The sequence below is a fragment of the Akebia trifoliata genome, chromosome 2 (assembly GCF_017979445.1).
Source record: "Akebia trifoliata isolate Shusen 1 chromosome 2, ASM1797944v1, whole genome shotgun sequence".
Taxonomy (NCBI): Eukaryota; Viridiplantae; Streptophyta; class Magnoliopsida; order Ranunculales; family Lardizabalaceae; genus Akebia; species Akebia trifoliata.
Genome location: NC_141376.1, coordinates 3,203,684 through 3,219,913, shown reverse-complemented (window position 1 = coordinate 3,219,913; position 16,230 = coordinate 3,203,684). Strand labels below are relative to the sequence as shown.

General features: G+C 35.7%; 2 protein-coding genes and 1 pseudogene across 5 annotated transcripts; 1 reads left to right on the top strand and 2 right to left on the bottom strand.

Annotated features, from left to right (window-relative positions):
• The first annotated feature begins 3,198 nt into the window (after positions 1–3,198).
• On the top strand, positions 3,199–6,375 carry LOC147408822 (protein SENSITIVE TO PROTON RHIZOTOXICITY 1-like). Of its 3 annotated transcripts, none has more exons than XM_086422171.1 (3): positions 3,199–3,335; positions 3,421–3,526; positions 4,042–5,933. In XM_086422171.1, the coding sequence occupies exon 3, from the start codon at positions 4,095–4,097 to the stop codon at positions 5,676–5,678; it is 1,584 nt and encodes a 527-aa protein (XP_086278297.1). In that variant the 5' UTR covers positions 3,199–3,335; positions 3,421–3,526; positions 4,042–4,094; the 3' UTR covers positions 5,679–5,933. The 3 variants fall into 3 exon arrangements, with proteins under 3 accessions (XP_086278297.1, XP_086278306.1, XP_086278289.1); XM_086422180.1 differs by adding an exon at positions 6,103–6,375 and having other exon boundaries at positions 3,269–3,526; positions 4,042–5,722; XM_086422163.1 differs by having other exon boundaries at positions 3,270–3,526.
• Positions 6,376–8,090: 1,715 nt separating this feature from the next.
• On the bottom strand, positions 8,091–9,525 carry LOC147408821 (GDP-mannose 4,6 dehydratase 1 pseudogene; annotated as a pseudogene).
• A 1,549-nt stretch (positions 9,526–11,074) lies between these two features.
• Positions 11,075–14,733, bottom strand: LOC147408820 (small ribosomal subunit protein uS10y-like). Of its 2 annotated transcripts, none has more exons than XM_086422222.1 (4): positions 14,582–14,733; positions 13,824–13,958; positions 13,623–13,736; positions 11,075–11,535 (listed from the first exon to the last, which is right to left on the bottom strand). In XM_086422222.1, exons 2-4 carry the CDS (start codon positions 13,933–13,935, stop codon positions 11,393–11,395), a joined length of 369 nt encoding a protein of 122 aa, XP_086278348.1. In that variant the 5' UTR covers positions 13,936–13,958; positions 14,582–14,733; the 3' UTR covers positions 11,075–11,392. The 2 variants fall into 2 exon arrangements, with proteins under 2 accessions (XP_086278348.1, XP_086278340.1); XM_086422214.1 differs by having other exon boundaries at positions 14,527–14,668.
• Between the last annotated feature and the right edge of the window lie 1,497 nt (positions 14,734–16,230).

Below are 16,230 nucleotides of genomic sequence, written 5' to 3'. Positions count from 1 at the left end.
CCTTGGGACATCAAAAGTTGGTCCTACTCCTATTATCAAGCCAACTCTTTCTTGACGTTTGGTGGGGTCTTTCTACCTGAGGTAATGATGTAAACACGGCTTTTCGAGTGATTTAATAGATACCCCTTCACATTTTGACAAATATTTCATATACCTCATATATTCTCATCTATGTTAAGGTCGGCGGGTATCAATGTTAAGGTAGGCGGGTGTCAATGGACGGTCAAAAATTCGAATTCGATGCGAATTCGAAAAATCGGATATTATCCTAAATTTTTAGATAATTTTAACTATTTAAATTCTTATCAAATACAGATTTAGATATTAACATATCAAATTTGATAATATCCGATCCAAAATAAAATATATGTTATTTTATTTTATTTATTTATTTTATGATATATAATATATAATATGTACAACTCAGTTCCCTTTAATCGTCACGTATCTCTTGCTCCTTTCGATCTGCGATGGTGATACTAGTGTGGTATTTGCCAAAAATTCTCCGATTATAAAGTCAACTATTTAGTTAATTAGTAATGGACTATATGATCTTTTGACCCCTTCCCTCTTTGGTCTCCTTCTTTATTTATAGTTCTTTAAGAGATCTCTTTGAATAAAAAAATTCTTCGACATCCCTGATCTTCAGAGATCTCCAACAAGGATTCCTTACCTTTATAAGAGGATATTGAAAAGGAAGAGATTCTCTCGGACTTCGTTATTCACTCCTTGATTCTTGGAATCTTCCCTGAAATCATGGGATCTAAATTGATTAGAAGACCACTCAGAAATCTACCATTCTCAGTTCATATGATGGGCAGAATTGACATTCGAGCTCTACCCTTCAGATGAGTTGGGCTCCCTAGGACTAAGGAGAAAATCAATTAGCTTTGGTTTCCTACTAATCTAGTATTTTGACACATGTAGGATCCAGAAGTCTTACCAAATTAACCCTCTACAATAATAATAACTTAAAAATAATTTCTTCCTTAACATGTCTCCTCTTACACTTCTCCGACTAGGGTTTGGTTAGAGCTTAAAAACAAGTTGGGTTCGAACCGAATATGAGTATGTCTATATCCATATTCAAATTTTTTATTCGGATTCATATCCAAATTCGATTTCGGTCCTACTAGTTAAAATCATATCCGAACCATGTTACTTTCACTAAATCTATATCTGGATCCAATTCGATCAAATTAATTGATTTGAGTCAATTGAATCGGATAAAGTCAAATTGTTCTAAATTATTTTAAATAAAATTGCTAAAATTTTGCCAAATGCTGACTTGAATTCAAGACCTCTACATTTTGAATTGAAATTTTAATAAAATGACGTGGTTTTTGTTGAACATTCTTGATGCCCTTTTCTCTCTCCTGCCATAGGGAAAAAAAGAAATTTTTTTTATCTAATCACCTTGTGACATTCAAGAACATGATCTGATGCAATGGAGTTATAGAAGACAAAATTTTATGAAGTATTAAAAATAATTATTTTTCACTATTGAATTTTATTTTTAAATTTGAGTGTTCGGTGACCATCCATTTTCAACACCTTGGATCAAGATTGAAAAATAATATATTTTTTTGAATATGAATATTTTCATGAAATCTAAAAGGCTGTGTTGTTGGATTGCCAATGTGATAATCAGTGTGAGCCTAACGACTCTTTCTAAGATTTGAAATCTAAAAAAACAAATTTGTAGGCAGTGGGCAAAAGAGAGAAGTCCTCTCTATTGTTGATGTCATTCGCGCTATATGTCAAACGTTTGTTGGGCTGTGGGAAAACACATCAAGAGACATCAAGGGTGTGCACAAAAAACTACGTCATATCATTGATACTCTTTGAAGAGAGGCCTTGTCCACTTCACCCAACCATTATTGGTTGATTAAAGATATCTTAAAAAATATGTAAATACAACTTGCACAATAATATATTATTCGAATCTTGATGGATATAAGGATGGATCCAAATCTGACTCGGGTTAAGGGACTATCAACCCATATCTAAATCATATTTTAATTTAGATATACTTGAAGGAACCAAACTTGTTAAATTTGGATTCAAATTGCGAATAAAATGTGTCCCATTTTAAACCCTAGTTTGGGTCGAGGAAAATTTACTATCTTTGTCATCTTCTCCAACAATAATGGTCGATCATTTCATTTCTAGGTAAGTGTACTCTCTTTATCTCTTCCCACATAAAGTTTCATCCTCTCATCTCCCACCCACCTCTTTTAAAATCCCATCAAAACCTTCTCTTTGCCTTTGTCTCATATCTCTTTCTGTCATCTGAAAACTTCCTCGAGATTCCACAAATAAAATCCTATCTTACCTTGAGAGGTTTGAGATTGAAGATGATTGGTTTTGATAAAAAGGTTGAAGATGGGTTTGAGGAAATGGAAGAGATGGAGATGAATGTAATTGAAAAAGTGAAAGAGATTTTTGACACAGGATGAAGATGAGGGTTTTTTATTTATCTGGATGATGAAAGATTGGTCGAATTTGAAGGAAAAATTGAATTTTTTTTTCTCTGTACAAATTATTCAAATTTGAATTGAATATTATTCGATATCCGATAATATAATTGGATTCGAATTCGAATAAAATTTTAAACTATCCATTGAATACATATTCAAATTCAGATATAATCGTATCCGAACCAATAAGCATCCATTGACAGCCCTATTTACTCATCCTCATTTTCAATCCCTTAATTTCAATTATTTTTTAACCCAAAATTCCTTCACGTTATACTTAACGTATCTCGATTTCAAGGTTTCAATGTTGAATTATAGAGTAATAAAATTTGCGCATAGATATCTACGATCCACCAATCACATGTATCCACGTGTATTAAATATCATTCTTGATTTGCAAAAGTAAATTTGTTAGTTACAAAACTACTCTTATATGCTTGACGTGTCAAGCACTGAGGAGTCTGTGCCCTTAGACGTTTTGTTTTACAGTGTTGAGAGTCTTCAGTGTTTGTCATGTCAAGTATAGAGGGGTAGTTTTGTAATTAAAAAAGATATGTTAAATATTCAATAAAACGTAGTGGGGTACGTGTAAATCATCCAAACCTCTCTGTCTTTTTACTTATAATTGTTGTTCAAACGTCCAAGGCCACGACACGTTGACACCCTCGAAATCCCACTATCATATCTGACTCATCTCTGTATGTCTTACGTTAGGTTATCAATGTAATTATGCGAACATAAACAAATTCCTTCGTATCTGTAAAATGCCTCTCATTCTCATCTCATCTCATCTCATAATAAAAGAGACGGTAAAGATATAACAAGACCTTGAAGATTGAAGAATCACAAAGAGTGGTAGACCCAATAAGTTTTGTGTGATGTGACTTGTCTTCCTCACAATTTACATATCTGCACCTAACCACCACTAAATTCTGTGCAGTAAAGAGAAGAAGAAAAGAGAGAGACGTAAAGAATTCATGAAAGTTGAACCAGCTTTAATCCCAGTTTAGAGATTTGCAGGGGAAACTTGTTTCAATTTCATCATGGTGAGTTCAAAATTCAATTTCCATTCTTCACCTGTTAAGAAGATCGATACTTCAGAAAAAGAAATTATTCTTTGTTCAAATCATTTGGATCAAACCCTGAGTTTCTTTTTCCCCTTTTTTTTTTTAAAAAAAAAAGAAAATTAATTTAAAAATTCAACTTTGTCTTTCATCTGTTAAGAAGATGGATCCTTTTTTCTTTTATTTTTTTCAACTTTTCTGCTGAAATCATGGGAACACTTCTGCTCTTACTGTCTCTCTTGCAAACAAACAGAAATTAAAGAAAGTAGGGTTTTTTTTTTTTTTTCTTTTCAAAAGGGTTTTCATCTGCTACATGGGATCACTGTAATCTCTTCTTATTTAGGGTTTAATGAGTTTGGTTTTAATGAGATTCTGGGGATACTTGTTTTGTTGTTCTCTTTTCTTGTTGTTTCTCTTTAAATTAAACTGCTCTAGGGTTTATGAAATAATATGATGTTTATTGTCTTACTGATTTTCATTTTTTTTTTTTTTTTTAGTGAAAAAAGGAGGTTTGTTAAAGGGGTTATTGCATTTGGAAGAATTCTGCAAAATGGATGGTAATCATCTGTTGCAGATGGAATTTACTGATTCTGAGATTCCTAGGCTTGGGCAAGATCACCATATGGTAGGTGACACTCTGAATATTCCAGCAAGCAATCTTGCTTTTGGAAGTGGTGATGATCTTAACAGTAGGAATAATTTATACTCAAATCTGCAATCCATTCTAGGGTTTACGTCAGCTAGGCCTAGCCGTGGGCATGATCAAATTGAAGGGTTTGCCCACCGAGGAAACATGGATGACCAATTCGGAGGGATACCAGAGCTCCCGCCGTATCAAGTGTGTGATCCCGGCGTTTTGTTTAACAATTTGGTTTTTCTTGAGCAGAAGGTCCATGATCTAGAAGGTGTCATCAAATCCATGATTCAAGAGCGGTGCAATCCCAATCAATCGGTAAGGGATGCTAGCTTTTCAACTAGACAACAAATGGTGGTGACGGAGATTGCTTCTATCATAATTCAGGCGATCTCCACTGCTGGAAGATTGCTCCATTTGAGTCAGGATAGGGTCTCATGCACTCCAGATATTTATCCCGTGATTGCTCGTCTGAGTGATCTACTCGGTGTTCCTATGGGGGTAGGAATTCAAGGTTCCACAATTGGGACTAACTTGGGTGTCAGTAATAATTCATTCAAGGGAAGTGAAGGGAATTATGATGATCACGTGGAGAAACCCGTGCACACAGTTCAAGAGGCTGAACATGATTCGGCTACAGATTTGGATTTCTCGGGAGTAGTAAAAGATAATAGTGAAGATGGGGAGGACAAGAAGCTCACATTCCCTGGCTACGAAATCGTGGAGCTAGAAAAGGAGGAGATCCTAGCACCACATACACACTTCTGTTTAATTTGCGATAAGGGCTTCAAGAGAGATGCAAATCTTCGAATGCATATGAGAGGTCATGGGGACATATTCAAAACTCCTGAAGCTCTAGCCAACCCCAATAAGGCTGCAAAGCTGGATTTTGTCTGCCCAAGAAGGTATTCATGCCCCTTTGATGGTTGCAAAAGAAACAAGAAGCACAAGAAATTCCAACCTTTGAAGACTATCTTGTGTGTCAAAAACCATTATAAAAGAAGTCATTGTAGTAAGAGTTATGTCTGCAGCAGATGCAACAGTAAGAAATTTTCTGTTGTCGCGGATTTGAAAACCCATGAGAAGCATTGTGGCAATGAAAAGTGGACGTGTTCTTGTGGGACCACTTTCTCGAGGAAGGACAAGTTGTTCGGACACGTTGCTCTCTTCCATGGCCACACTCCTGTACTTACTTTGCAGGAAAACAAAGGACTTAAAACTCTGAAATCTAACGTTGTTGAATTCAATGCTAATGTAGTTGGGCAACAGGCCTCTGTTCCTGTCTCTGCCTCTTCTGCAGATTTAAGCAATCAGGGTGGAAATGATGAATCCATCCTTACAAATACCCATTTCTTGGTAGAAGAGAACAATAACAACTTCCATACTAGTAGCCTGGAAACCTCTGGATCAACATCTACATTTATGGGAGGTTTATTTTCTTTTGAATCCCTATTACAATGTGGTTTTATTGAAACAGATGAAGAGAACTCGAGATTGTGATGGAGTATGATTGAGCCCCTTTTAGCACTTGGTGATATGGCCAAGTGAGTTGCATAACTCGAGATGATTTCCCTTTTTTCTTTTTTTCCTTTGAATCCAAGTTTCATGTCTTTAAGATGTTAATGGAGCTTCTGTTTGTTTTATACTCAATCATGTATATCTATCTTTCCATGTCTAGGCAATGTTAACCGATCTCCTTATTGCTCCAAATACAATTTTATCTTACATTTGCAAAGTTTTTATTGTGTTTTTCAATTATTTGTGGTGCTTATCTTTTGTTTTCAGTTCATCCTTCCTTTTTATGAGTGTTTCATATCTTCCCTTTTCATGCCCATTCAGAATCTTTGATTTTCTTATTACTGTCACTTTTTTTTCATTTTCATTCTTTCCTTCATTGAGGTTCTACTGATGTTGATGTTGACAGGCACCTTGGTTTAATGATCAGGATGAATGAGTCGGTTGGCCAACATGTATGCCACCATATGACGAGAGATAGGGGACCCCAGTTGGTTTCACAATTGTTAATTGTAGTTTGTTTTCTTTTCATATGAGGATGGATAGGACCCCAGTGGGTTTCACAATTGTCAATTGTAGTTGTTTTCTTTTTGACTTGCCCCATTGTACACAAGTGAATTTGCTATGCTTTCTTTGGTCAATAGTAACAATGCAAAGTGTGCCCAAGGCACCTGAAACACAATGGTTGAAGGGTGAAAGCTCAAAACCCTTGTAATTAAGACTTTCAAGTTGACAGGTCAACTCTTGGGTAGTTCATAGCCTCAAGCACTGATTAGATCATCCCAACCATCCAACCAGGTTTTTTTTATCTGTAGTGTTAGCCCTTGCTTTGGGATGGTGGATTACGGCCCCTGGAGCATTCAGTCAATGTGATCCATGGCAATGATCAGTTACTTAAATGGTCTAGGTTCATGAATATTATCCTGCAATGTGAAAAGTAAATCTTATAAGAAAGCGTTTGGAGGCCCTAAAGAGAGCTAAACATTTTTCAATGTATGGGCTAGAAGTTGTGGAATGGGCTGATTTTTTGTGAGGATGATTTCTATGATCACAAAAAATAGCCCATTCTCAAACTTCTAACCACATCAAAAGTGGTTTGCAAATAATTGACGGTCCACGATTCTTCAACTTGTAAACTGGGGTTAGAAATTTCAGAATGGGCTAAGTTTTTGTGAAGAGGATCTCCTCATCATAGAGATCATCCTCACAAAAAAATCTGCCCATTCCGAAACTTCTAACCCATATATAGAAAAATGTTTGGCTCTCTTTAGGGCCTCCGAACACTTTCCAATCTTATATACTTGCTTTCTATGGTGAGGAGATCATCCTCGCAAAAAACCAGCCCATTCTTAAACTTCTAACCACATCCAAAGTGGTTTACAAATAATTGATAATCTCATCATAGAGATCATCCTCGCAAAAAATCAGTTCATTTCGAAACTTCTAACCCATATATTGATAAACATTTGACTCTCTTTGGGTTCTCCGAACACTCCCCAATCATATATACTTGCTTCCTAAGTTACTTAATCGTTTTTTAATTGGTAAGAAGCGAATCATTCTATTGGAGAGTTAGAGAAGCATCCAGAAATGAAGATATTGAGATGAATGAGTGAAAAGATTAGAAAAGATGAAATTAAAAATGAACTCATTCGAAGAAAAAAAAAATCGAAGTTCCTCCAACCACCGAAGAGGTCAACTAAAATGACTTGAGCGAACATATTAAACAGAAGTTGATTACAATGATAAGTTAGAAGAAATATTAAGTTGAAATTCTAAAACATGCCTGGGATGGTGTAACTTTGGATAATATAAGATGTGGCTATGGGCAAAGTAGAATGGAGAAACAATATTCAATTTTTTCTTTAAAAAACAGAAGTGAATATGTCTGCCGACGCAAGATGCAATCAAACGGACATCATATTTTGCCTATGAGATCGCAACCACTCGAAGAAATAGAAAATAAAGAAATGGAGAGAGGCCCACAAGAGCCCCCACCATAGACCGAGTAAAATCTAGAAAAAGAGCTTAAATATAGAATTTCACAAGCAACTATTAAAGGCATTTCCTACCAATCTCAACTCTAGAACACCTAAAACTAACTGAAATAGAAAAAAGATCCTCAGTAAGAGATTTTCAGCAACAGAGTTGAACTTCACATAACAAAACCCAACTTTTACTAGTTAAGTTTAATTGGACCTAAGCACATCGTCAAGATCTATAGCTAGTTCTCGCCATTTCCCATAATGTAAAAACCTTCAAGTTTTGAGGACAAAAGAGAAAAAAAATAGCAGATCTGATATTTGCACAGAAACTATTTGCATGATCTTAAGGTTAGCAAGATCAAATCTAAAATGCCCAAACAACAGTACTACCAACAAGAAAAAACAAAGAAGATTAAGAAAGAAATCGCCAGAAAATTTGATCGAATTACTAGAATCGAATGAATCAGATCAATAAAAAGATTAAACAATCCCATACCACCTAGCACAAGAAAGCAACACCACAACAACAACAACAACAACAACAAAAGCAAAAAAAATACCCAACTTCCCAATGAACCTATTTAGATCTTTAAAAAGAACAAATGAAACAGAGAATTTCAACAAATTGTACCCCCAATTCGCTTATGGCTGCTGATGAGCATCCATATACCCAGCATCAACAAGCACCTTCTCCCTCTTCGCTATCTCGACATCCTCATCAACCATCATCTTCACCAATTTCTCGAACCCAACCCTTGGCTTCCACCCAAGAACCTGTCTCGCTTTACTTGAATCCCCCTTCAAGTTGTCGACCTCCGTCGGCCTAAAATACCTCTTATCGATTACCACATGATCTCTCCAATTCAACCCAACATACCCAAACGCCACCTCCAAAAACTCCTCTACCGAATGTGATTCCTCTGTTGCCACCACGTAATCGTCGGGCTTCTCTTGCTGAAGCATCAACCACATTGCCTCAACGTAATCTCCAGCAAATCCCCAATCTCTCGAAGCCTGCAAATTCCCCAAAAACAGTTTACTCTGTAACCCGATCTTGATCCGACCAACAGCCCTAGTTATCTTCCTCGTAACGAAATTCTCCCCACGACGAGGCGATTCATGATTGAACAGAATTCCATTGCAAGCGAAGAGACCATAAGCTTCCCTATAATTCACAGTGTACCAATGGGCAGCGCATTTCGATGCAGCGTAAGGAGATCTGGGATGAAATGGGGATGATTCGGATTGAGGAGGAGCCGTGGATCCGTACATTTCAGATGATCCGGCTTGATAGTATCGAATGTGGGATCGTCCGGTGGCAGCGATATGAGATCGGACGGCTTCAAGGAGACGAAGGGCACCCGTGGCGACGACATCAGCGGTGTAATCAGGAATTTCAAAGGAGACGGCGACGTGGGATTGGGCAGCGAGATTGTAAACCTCGTCGGGGAGGATGGTGTCGAGCCAGCGGCGAAGAGAAGAAGCGTCAGATAAGTCAGCGTAGTGTAGCTTCATGTGGGCTTTAATGGAGTTGTGGGGATCGATGTAGATGTGGTTGATGCGTTGGGTGTTGAAGTTTGATGAGCGACGGATGAGGCCGTGAACCTCATAGTCTTTGTTGAGGAGGAACTCTGTGAGGTAGGAACCGTCTTGACCTGTGATGCCAGTGATCAGTGCTATCTTACGCTTGAGAGATGTCGGTGCCACTACATCTCTGCCATTGGGGGTGGTTTCGTTCTCGGATGTCATATTTACTTTGGAATTTTTGGATCTGTTTCCTTTCCTAATTGAAAGTCAGTCAGATATGTAGTAATACAACAACAGAAGATGGACAGCAAGCAAATGACAAATGCATGCTATAATTGGATTCTATATATGTTTATGTTATATATAAGACTGGTGGGGACCCACTTAACCATCATTCTAATCAATTATATATTATTTACTGGTTTTTTTTTTTTTTTTTGTAATAAAAATAAAAGTTACGATTATTATGATCATGTGGTTGCATAGAGCCACGTGTACAGAAACGAAGAAGGTAAGACTCTGGTTTGTCCATAAATTACGGCTAGAAATGGGAGACACATGTTGTGGCATTCAGATGAGATCTACTGCAAACAATAACACAGCTCTCCAATGGTCTTCTTGGGATTTAAGGGATTTTTATCCATGGTATGGTGAGAAGAGTCGTGATAAAATGACTCGCCAGGTGGCATACGCAATTGACTCGATTCGACTGATGTGATAAGTTCAGAACCGTAGATGTTTTCGCCTCAGGATACACGATTGCACTAACCCCATTTTTTATTTTTTTTTATTTTTAAAAGTGTATCCCGAGGTGTAAAGATCTATGGATGGCGAGTCGTTTTATCATGACTCAGGTGAGAACTAATAATAATAAGAAAAAGCTAACACTATTTCACTTTTGCTGTCGGTGGTGTTGTTAAAGTCACAAAGTGAGGTAAATATTTAAACGAAACAAGCAGTAGTGCAAACACATGGAGGTTGTCCCAGACCAGACCAGATCTCCATGGCTGTCTGGTTCCAAGAGAGAGGTTTCATTCTTTGGTGCATTTAGTCACTACTAGTACACACAGCTCTTACTCTTTTTAATTATAATTGTATAGGATTGAATCCTAATCCTACACGTTGCAGAGTTTAAAGGGGGTTGGAAGGAAACATTACAAATTTTTCCCCCCTACATGGATAACTTTCTATCTTGCTAAGGGAGCTTTCCCTTTAACGAATTTAAAGATGAAAGAGAGAATCATCGAAAATCCCCTTAAAAAAGGAAAAGGGTGACATGTTTTGAGGAAATTGATTGGCATAATGTTTTGATAGTAAATTGAGGGCAAGTACCAGACTGGTGCCCCAACTAGAAAGAAGAAAGAAGATCAATGAGGTATTTTCAGTTACATTTAGAAAAACGCCTCTACAATGAGAATTCCCTAAAGATACTTTTTTAACTTTTTTAACCATCAGGATCCTAACAATATTCAATGGGGTTGGTAGTATTGGATTTTGTCTTGCATTCAGAGATTCAGATCCCGAGAATAGTATTAGGCATGATGCCAATCAGATCCATGATTGAATTGCATATAGGGAAGCGCAACACAACAAAAGAAGCAAGCACCCTTTGGCAAGTCAAGTCTAGCTTCTTTGGGATTGGAACATTTCAAATCTCCATTCCACACGGCAAGAGGTGGTGCAATGGTTAAAAGTCAAAGATCATCGCAATCACAACAGCATGGCATTAGGGGAAAATATATAAAATTAAATCACCCCAAAGAATTAGTCTTGCTTACAAAATGTTCCACATCCATTTTCCATTGAAATATCAATATTGCTTGATTCAAAACTTTGACCAAAGGTGAGCCTAATCAGAAAACACAACAATGAACAGTTAACACCAATAGATAACAACTTAATAGGTTTCCTACATTAAACAAAAATGATGGGATCGAAACTATAAACGTTATAAAACCTGTTTAAAATTAATTAATTAGTCGAATCTATAAAATTGAAGCTGGCCTCTAAGCATTCCTCAAAAATCAGAAACTATTGATCGCAGAAATGGAAGCTAAGCATTCCAATTAGTCCCTAAACAAATACCAACAGAAGCAACAAAAGCAAATATGCGCTAATCCTCTAAATCAGTTCCTCCCTCTCAGGCCCAGCATGCAAGAGTGAAAACATCTGGCCCACCAAGATTATTCATGGATCTGAAAGGGTTACTTCAACCTCAACACCTGGTTCAATTGTGATGGAAGTGATCTGTTTCACAACATCAGCTGAGCTCACAAGATCAATTACCCTCTTGTGTACACGCAACTCAAAGCGATCCCAAGTGTTTGTTCCTGAAAATAAACAAGAAGCATAAACTACCGATCCTTCATATTTTATTTTTATTTTTAAAAAAACAAGCATGAAAAGCCTCCTTCAGTCAATTGCCTACCAAAGATGAGTATCATCCAAATCTTGGTCAATAATCTCTTTGGTGAGGGCCTAATGTTTTTTACTCATTAATAATTTGATAATATATAATTAATTTAATATTAAACTGCATAGCTTAACCCATTGGTTATTTTTAGTAGTTACACGTGTGAAGCGAGCAAGTGAGAAGGGCAGGAGGCATGACACACCATGTTTTGGGAGGAACCATGGATTGAGGACCTTACCGACATGAGGTGAGTTCATACCTCCATCTTTAGGAACCATGGATGGAGATCTCCCATCATTATACTTTCAGCTCTAGCACCTCATCTATACTTTCATCACTCTTCCACATTCTACTAATCCAATACAAGACAACTGAGACGCTCAGGATTGTTGCATCTACGTTACTCAATTCACCTAAGTGTGCACAAAATAATAAAAAAATGACTCTATGATCCCCAAACAAAAGAAGGTTGGGAAGTCAGAGAATGCAAGGCGCAAGGCTAGGTGAAAAGAATTTATCAAGAACAAACCCTTCTAATTCTAGGACCACAACCTGTCTTCATTTAAGTAAGAAATAATATCAATTTCTCAATCATTGAGATTCCTCATAAAACTAAAGTTCCCAGAAAATGATTCTCCATTACATACCATGAACTACTTGGTAGAAACAATCTTTCCCAGAAGAGTGAAAAAATAACTGGAAACCTTCTTTAAAAGGTGAATCCTTGACCATCTATCCTAACAAAACGACGCTCTATCCTTTATACCAAATAAAGACAAATGCTTTTAGATAATTCAAATTGAATCGTTAGTATACCTTTTCACACTCTGCGACCATAAGATACTCAACTTCCTCCACTATCTCAAAACGAAATTTCTACCTCTATGTATTTAGCAAAAATGATGTTCTCCAAATACTAAAAGACTCCTTCTCAAACCTCTATCAATACTTCCCAAGTAGGGTAATATTCATATCCTTTATCCTCAAACTCCCCCTTCTCCTATGAGTACAAATATCCTTCCAATTAATTGGAGGATAAAAGACTTACCTAGAGCATTCCTTACAAAAAACAATTAAATTAAATAAAATAACCTTCTCTGTCTTGTGCCACACTATAGGCATTGCGAAAACATAGGAAATGTAATTTGAATCCAAGAAAGTGTTCAACTTGAATATCTTTAATGCAGGAAAAGAAATTGTGGGCATTAATTTTAAATAATAAAATGGTTCATGGAGACTAGGAACTCCAGATCAAAGAATTTCATAACAATACCACCAGATACAGGTGACCATGACCATGTGCCAATTTCCAAGACTTCTAAAAAAAAATTAGGCCCAAAGTTGGGGTTGAACTTTAATGGGAAATGTAATACTTGTAATCTGTGGTAATTGCCACTAATTTCTTGCAAGGAAAGATTATGAAAAAAAAATGTAGAACCAGAATCATTGGTGTGCCAAAATCAGACAATTTTTTTTTTGTGATAATTATAAAGATAAAAAAGAAGTACAAAGGAGGCTGGGATATCCCCCAAAAAAGATAGCAGAAAGAAAAGAAAAAAAACGAAAGAACCACCAAAACAAAACTACAAGTTACAAAGACGATCCCATCTAAACACCAAATCCTCGAAGAAAACACTGATGAAATCCTTGTTTAGTTTCACCCAAAGAAACAATAACCCTATAATTTCCATAAACATTGTATGCTCATTACTCTCCTTACCATGATTAAGCTCATATAAAATCCTAAACCCAAAAAATAAAAATTTAACTACAAAAAAAACAAAAGAGGGAGCTTCTATTGAGACCCCAACTTTTACTTATTCTCAATCATTCACTTATTTTTGTTTATTTTTTATTGGGGTGCAATAAGTAAAAGTGGAGCGCCAATAGCAGCTCTCTAATTATATAATAAGTAACTACCCCATCCATCTTATTGTACCATTATTGAAGGCTTCCCAACGAATTTTTTGCTTGCAAGAAAAGGCAAAGGGTATACAAATTTACCTTCCCCACAGGGAGATTTCCTGGTGGTGATGTGCAAAACTTTTGTGGGCATCCTTACTGGCCCCTTCACTGTCAGTTTTTTGTTCTTTGCACCACTCACAAGATCAGCACATACTGTTAAAATAACAAGGAGAATTGTTTAATACTAGTTCTCAATGGGAAGGATCAAAAGGATGATAAAACAAATAAATAATGGACAACCTTTCTCAAGATTCTTCACATTTTTGGATGTAAGAGTAATCCTAATACGATGTTGTTGCTCCTCAGGTTCTTCTAGGCCAGGCTTCATAGGTTTCATCATACCCAATGCCATCGTCTCGAATCTCAAAATCACAACTACAACAATCCAAAAACATATATAAAAGAAAAGGGTCAATGAGAAAAACCTAAAACAACAACTACTAACAACGAATGAGAGAAACCCAAAATCTGAAGGTGCTTAAAAAACAGAACTTGGACGACATAAAAATCTCAATTACATGAAATTCGTCATAATCACGAAAAATTTCATAAACCAAACAAGATAAAAAAAAAGATTGTTTATTATCAACCCATCGCCCTGTATACCACAAGATGGAGATTCGTTCCGCCAAAAGCTTCATGAAAGCTCGTTTTTTGAAAACTTATCAAATAAGTTATAGTTCAAAACAAGCACAAACCCTAGAATGAGAATCAATCAAAGAGCTCCATCAAAGCTCGTCTTCCAAGCTGTATACAAGCACAATCGAAACCCTAGAACGCCAATCAATAATTATAATAAAAAATAATAATGAAAATTCATGGGCTACGTGACAGGTCAATGGTAACTTAATCAAACCCTAACTTCTACTACATAGAACAAAATAATGGGTAAATCCAAACTTTCCGTAGCAAATGAATCCGAACTTGCGAGTGAGATACAAACCTTAAATGTGGAAAATCGAAGCCAACAAAGATCTGTTGAATGGTCTTACAGTTACCTTCTTTGTGTGCGAGATTTGAAGAAGAACGCAAGCAAACGAAATCGGCGCGAAAAACTGGAACTAAAAAGACTGAACCCTAGAAAAGGGTTTAAATTAGAGGAAATTACTTAAAAGGACCCTGGCGGAGGGACTTTTTTCTAAACAGTCCCTAAGTTTTGGGCGGTCTCTCAATAGTCCCATTTAGTAAACTTTTCTTTTCTTAACAACCTCGACCTCATGTCATCTCCCACATTTCTTACGATTGAATGTCGTAATCGATTAAATTCATCTTTTTCATTAAGTTTTTTTTTGGATTTTTGGCATCTCAATCAAGTTTTAGAGACTCTATTCCATCGGAAATGATTTAAGAAGGAAGAAGTCATTTTCAATGATTTTTTCAAATATTTTAAAGATGCATGTAAAAAAAGTTAAGATTTTCACTTATTTTTTTAGTTTTTGAATGAAAATTGGTCAAGAATGGTTTTTTTGGGTTGAAATCATTTAAACAAGTCATTATCTCATGTTTTAATCAATCTTTTCACGTATTTTAAGAAAAAAATTCAAAAATAAAAAATGGGTGGATTTTACCAATGTTTTCACCACTTTTTATTAAAAAGTTGTGACCTCGACATAAAATAAAATGCAGTGAGTTTGCCATTAATGAGGAATCATTAAGAAATAAAAAGTTTCCTAAATGTCCTATTAAGTTACCGTGCGAAACTTAAGAACTATTTTCGATAATTTTTTTTGCAGTAAATGACACTCTCCTAATAATGAACATTTAAATATATCTTTTAGACTTATTTTTGTTATTATTACGTCGTAAGTTTTGATTTAAGAAGTCATTTCAAAAATATGATATATGCATTTTGGGTATTTCAAGCAGATTTATCCAATAACAAAGTTAAAAATATATATATGTATATATATATAAAATCTAAAAAAAATAAAAATATATCTAAATCATATTTACAATGTTGAGTTCAAAAATTTTAAAAAATTTTAAATTCAAGCTATTGAGGCGGATGTATTCACCACTATAGTTGATATCAACCGCAATACCTCTTACAAATTGTCCCCCTCAACAATTTTTGGAAATTTTTATCACACCATAATTAAAGTTTACAGATAGGATTAGGCCCATATAAAATCTTAAATCTAACAAATAAAAATTTAGAGAGAGTTTCCATAGGCACTCCAACTTTTACTTAATTTCATCCATGTACTTTTTATTTTTAAATTTTTTTTCAAACATGCATAACTTATGACAAAATTACAGTTCTGACACACAGTTCATTTTAATTCCCAAAATATATTTTATGACGAGTGTGTCACTTATAATCAATGAATTTGTTGATAAATTACCAACGAGATCGTAGATAATTTTAAAGTGACTTTTATAATCAACGAGCTCGCTGATAAATTACCAGCAAGATTACAAGTAATGTTAAAAGTCACATACCATTGATATTTTTAATAACATGTTCACTGCTATTTTATCAGCCATTGATTCTATAATTATTGAATTTACCGGAAAACATGTTTTGGGAATTAAAATGAAAAGTATATCGGACTCAAAATTCCGGCATATTCAGCTCCCGAAATGCTATTTTTTTATTCTAATTGGGGTGAAATAAGTAAAAGATGGGGTGCCAATAATAAGTAAA